Below are 6000 nucleotides of genomic sequence, written 5' to 3' on the forward strand. Positions count from 1 at the left end.
GAGTGCGGAGTCCGATATTATATAATATGATGTAAACAAGTATTTTATACAAGTTCAATAGGGTGTAATTATAATGATATTCCAATATGGATAGAGATAATAACGTGTTGGTCTGGTTTTATCGTTTTTTTCGGATATAAAATAAATCATTTGGTTGGAGATAGTGGCATAAGTCAATAATTCCTACAGGATACGTCCAAACATATTCATAACAACCAGTAATAGAAATATCTAATACGTGTGCATAATATTTTTCAAAAAGTTTAAAAATTAGGTAATCAGTTTGCTGTATAAAACAGTAGAAGTCGAGTGTAATTCAATATTGAGTATAGACATTGTAATATATGTGTTCAATTTTAATTCAATGATAAATCATTGTATACGATGAAAAAACGATTCTGAGCGAAGTCGATATAACATTTTTAGCAATTATTTTAAAAATAATATAAACATTTTAACAATTAATTTTCGTGTTTTTTTTTTTGTCTTAGATTATTTATAAAGTATTGCGAATTTACAATTTTTACCTCCCAAAAGTACCCATCTAGATCCAATTTTCTACCGGTATCCCCTATAGAATTTAGACGATCAGAGCATTTTTTTCATCTAGGCAAAGTGTCTACAGGCGAAAAAAACCATACATCATTGTAAAATTAATTTATTCATCACGCCAATCGCAATATAAAATCAATTTTTAAAGTAAACAATTGATTTAATTGTACAAACGTACTAGACATAAAAAATCAATATACAATCAATCATTGTTGTAAAGTATTACAAAGTAGTTTTGATATAAATATTATATACCATACTCAACGTGTTGATATTTCTGGTAACCATGCGACAAGATAAACACTAGACCACAAGAAAACCAACCTCACCTAACCGGATATCAAACTCTTTAAAAGCCGATGTGTGGCATACTCTTAATGATCAGTTGTGACAATCTACGCACATCACACGTGAAATCGCCGCGATTAAATTTCTTTGAAAACAGGGATATTTAATTTTCAATTCTCTATATATTTTACGATGGGTCGTTAAACTAAAAACAAAAAAAATCGTTACCTACTCACTAATTGTTTCTAATACGGCTCTCGTCTTAACCCCATATGTGCGCTTACTCCTGCAAGACTTATAGATATCCAGCCGGATTCGTTCAGCCAGACGACGCGGGTGTTGCGTATAAGTAAAGCATTTTATTATCAATTCGCGCTACGGAGAACTGCGTGGAGAGTGATAATAATTAGACTTAGTGACCATTTGTAACACGTTCTGCGTTGTTGTTCCAGTTTTTGTCGTGGCCTGTCTATACCATGATGATGTAATAGAACACATTTTATAATTATATCGCTATCGAATTGATAACAGTAATTTACAATCATATTTTGAGTCGAGTCGCACATACTATCATGGCTCATCTCGCTTGATAACGATAATATTATTATTGTGCACGCATTAAGATTACACCACGCATTATATATATATATTATGTTACCGTAAATGCCCGATCACTAGGTAAACCTAGGTTTTACTAGTTAATGCTAGGTTTTACTGTTTGTAGTCAGTAAATGCTGAAATTCTAAATTTTATTCGGGCTTTTACTAAACACGTTGTGTACATCCTAGGATATACAAATTGACTTAGTAAAAGCTGATCAATACACGACACATAACATTTAAGCTGCGTAAAAATTATAATTATATATTATTAAAACAAACTACTGCCAGTTATTTAAATAACTACTGTAATACGGGCCCTTAACGATAATGCTACAAAAGGACTGGAACATCATTTTATAATGTTGTATAATATGACACGTTTAAATCAGGATTTATCAATTAAAAAAAAAGATTTGACTAGTATTTCAGTATTATATTTCGGCGTATCGAGTACACAATATCCGTTTAAATTGCTACATTCATTTTTCTAGTAGCAATATTTAAAATACTGCTGCATATCTTTGCAATTACAATATTATTTTTTACTACAATCACTTTGTTATATGACAATAATATGTATTTCTAATTTCGTAATCAGATTAGGAATGCCTTTCTTAAAAAATTCCGATATTAATAAATATCGAATATTGAACGGACATAATAGGCAATAATAATAAGCATTTAAGGTTTGGGTGTGGACAAGAGAATGGTAAAACAGTAAAAGGGGGAGGTGCCCCGCAAAAGTTTAGGAGACGACAAGGTGACAAATTATAGTCATAAGTTGACAATTTTTCGGAATATTTCGAATCGTTTGTCGTGCGAAATGATCTTCACTTGTTGTAAATTATAATTTTACATAAAATAATCAATACACTAACTTGTGCGATATTTGTTTTTCTCTCCACAGACGTGAAACCGATAACGCTGCAGCCGTGCACGGCGTCGTCCGAATCGGCGGTGGAAGTGCAGCACCACCACCAGCCGCACCAGCACAGCTCGCCGGCGTCCGTGGCCGGACCGGCGTCCGCGGCGTCGTCGTCCGACACGGAAGACAAGTCGTCGGGCTGCGTGGGCGGCGCGGGCCGCGAGTACAAGTGCACGTACTGTGGCAAGCAGTTCGGCATGAGCTGGAACCTGAAAACGCACCTTCGCGTGCACACGGGCGAGAAGCCGTTCGCGTGCCGCCTGTGCGTGGCCATGTTCAAGCAGAAGGCTCACCTGCTCAAGCACCTGTGCTCGGTGCACAGGAACGTGATATCACCCGGCACCAGCGCCGCCGACCAGGAGACGGCGGCCGCGTTCAACTGCTGCTTCTGTCAGATGACGTTCGACACGCTCCAGCAGCTGGTCCGCCACTTTTCCGGGCCACACAACAACCTGCTGCTCACCAAGAACCTGAATGCCTGACGCGCTGGCCGCCAACCACCGCCCTAACTTTTTTCTCTCCGGGTGGCTATGTCCTGTCTCGCCAATTTTTCTAATATTAATGATACATTACAATGTAATACATTTTTCTGTGGATAAGACGTGTACCTCTGTTATACAGCATTTTTTTATCATTATTATTATTATTATTATTATGTACAAAAAAAACCGTTTTTCGTAATTTTTACTAGCTGTTATCGTATTATTATTATTATCATTATTATCATTGTTACTGTTCTCGTCGTTGTTATTGTTAGAATTCAGAGCGTACAAATATTCATCCGGAAAGTTATTTTCAGCCGGTCGTGATCTGTTTGTACTTTTGGCGTGTGACGCCACTCACCCACGCCATCATTGGCATCATTCGTTTAGAGGTGCGTTTATGCATTCCAACGTGTCTCGCAAACCTATTATAAAATATAATATCTTAATTCAGTGTAATATGTCATATTCTCTTCGTCGGAGGAGTCGTGGTAAAAAACTTCGAAAAATTCATGACATTGTCCAAAAGTGTTCATCATATTATAATTTATTGCGAACGTTTTCTGATTGTATAATTATTATTGTATACACTTCCTACGTGTTACTAATATTTATATAGAGTTAAATTGCGAGCTCCGAATCACGTATATTCGTCGTAGGTACTTACGCATTCCAGTCGCAATGAAGTTCGAAAAATATCAACAACAATGACAACAACGACGATGACAACGATTTTGTTATGGCGATGTGTGAAATTCGCGTGGCTAAATACTAAATGTATAGATACTTAATTCATAGGGAAAATTAAGATCTCTAGAAATGAATAATATGAGCGGTAATATATACCTACGTTTAAGTTTAATTAGAATAATTATATGAAAAACTACGTCCTAAATCGATCGTTACCTTTATGTTTATAAAACAATAATTTTTTAATAATAGTGTAATATTTTAACAAAATTAAAATAATATTAAATTATAAATGACCTATATGCGCGCAAATGCGTGCACTGCAAAGATTTGACGATTTTACGCGTTCAAACTGTTGTCGAATCTCAGCGATACACTCTGTACAATGTGTTCTAAGACCGTTCATTCGACTCTGTTCGGTTCACGATCACCCCAACGACCGCAACGTCATTCACGTGATATCGACAAAATATGTTCACAACGCACTCCCAAACGGGCTTTCGAACTTTACCGTAAGTGAGATCATATTTTATAAGTCGGACACGATCTCGGTGCAGGTGTCGTCTGTGCCAAATCGATATAGATACTTATTTAATCTTAGGCGCTTGGCATAATGAATGCCAAACAAAACGTGTAGGTACATAGTAACGTAATGTTATGTATCGTAAATATACATAAAATATGTTGTAAATAATATTATGTTTTTACGAACGAAAAGTATGAACATAATTTCTAGTAGTTTTACGGTAATAATAGTAAATAGTAATAATAATAGCATGTGTTGTAATGTACATTACACAATATATAAATTAAAACGCGTATTAATATTATAATATAGTGACGCGTGATCGAAACTAGTCATAATTTATTCGCTAAGATGTGTACGAAATGTAAAAACAATGAAATATTGTGTGTAAATATGTACTATCTAAATACAACACCAACCGTGTCTGTAAATATAATATATAATGAATAAACGGTTTACTAAAACTTTTACTTTACTGATGTTGTTTTCAATTCACTACGACCGTAGATATAACGAAGACGGGCATAATCTTGACGACTTGGCAGATCCAAATACGCGATGGTATAGCATTATAATGCCGTAATGTCTCTGCAGAAGTTCGATGTAAATAATTTTCAACAGCGCGATGAACAATATTATTTCGAAACGGTTTCAAAGAAATTCGCGAGTGCCGAAAGATCGATTCGACGTCAGTATTAGTCAGTACTTAACACTTTCGATCTATAGTCTACAATATTATAAGACACGGATCGATTAATTCGGGATTTAAGTTTCCGACGACGACGACGTCTATTTGGAAATTATCATCAAATAACAGAAATGATTATGAATAATAATATGATTGTTGTTCCACCGTACAATATAATATTATAATATATTATAAAGTGAGCAATATTGTTGAGTTATTTTATTGTTCTAATATTATAATTTATTCAAACGCCACCACTGCCGTTTTTCCTTTGATCCTGACCTTGTCAACGCCTTTGTGTCGTTAGTATCGACGACTCGTAGAAAACAGATGTAAATACGATGCGTATTGTTCGTCGCAATAATATGCATAACGTTATGTAAAATTTGTAATGTTGTCCGTACAATGAATAAGCGTTAAGTCGTTATTTTGATAACGATAATATTATTTTGACAATGACTGTGAATACGTCATAGTATAATGAGTAGACGGACGCCGATTGTACGAGGTTGTCTCGTGTCACTATAAATTATAATATTATAATAGGTACGTATACCTACACTACAAACTATAGTAATAGTGTACATACTAGCTACCGACATTTAGAAATCGATTGTGCGCTGCAGTATTAAGGTCTTAAAGCGAAATTGCCAATAACTATGTTTGTTATGAAATCTCGATATCGGCGCTGATGTTTTTCAAAAGTTATTACAATATTTTGATCGAGTCGAATGAATTTGCAACTAATAGTATAATCAATAGTCCACACAAAATGTTAACTTTACATGAATACAACTGTCACTACCACAATAAATTATTCACAATATCTGTTGTCATTAAAACATAGATGACAAAAGTATTCAAATATTAAACGTGACCAACGAATAATACTGGACTTTTGTCTTTTGAACTGTTAAATAAATAATAGGAATACGATATTATACTCCTCCTCCGTGTTGCTTTAAATGTTTCTTTCACAGCATTCATAAAATAGTCATAAGCTGTCAATGTTCTGAATAATTGTAAAACATTCACCCTCTTCGAAACCACCTGCTTATTATAATGCATTGAATGAATCAATTTATAATACTTAAATATTATACAATGGTATAATACACGCTACATGATATGTACACTGCACACGTTGCCAAAAGTATTCATTGGTTTAAGAGCGAACTTCCAATATAGGAGCTATGTAGGTTATAAAAAAACTGAGAATAATTCACCGTGTTACAAATAATAAAGCC

The 6000-nt window shown here is 34.5% G+C and overlaps 1 protein-coding gene across 2 annotated transcripts in view; it reads left to right on the forward strand.

The window, feature by feature from the left end:
* LOC100164149 (transcription factor Ken 1) overlaps nt 1–4540 on the forward strand; it is a 44802-nt gene extending 40262 nt beyond the window's left edge. For both annotated transcript variants that reach the window (XM_001950037.5, XM_008187353.3), the window contains exon 6: nt 2350–4540. In XM_001950037.5, coding sequence (XP_001950072.2) covers nt 2350–2849 — 500 coding nt within the window. In that variant the 3' untranslated portion in view covers nt 2850–4540. The remainder of the gene's footprint in view (nt 1–2349) is intronic.
* Nucleotides 4541–6000: the final 1460 nt, after the last annotated feature.

Source organism: Acyrthosiphon pisum, chromosome A1, assembly GCF_005508785.2.
Source record: "Acyrthosiphon pisum isolate AL4f chromosome A1, pea_aphid_22Mar2018_4r6ur, whole genome shotgun sequence".
Classification (NCBI taxonomy): domain Eukaryota; kingdom Metazoa; phylum Arthropoda; class Insecta; order Hemiptera; family Aphididae; genus Acyrthosiphon; species Acyrthosiphon pisum.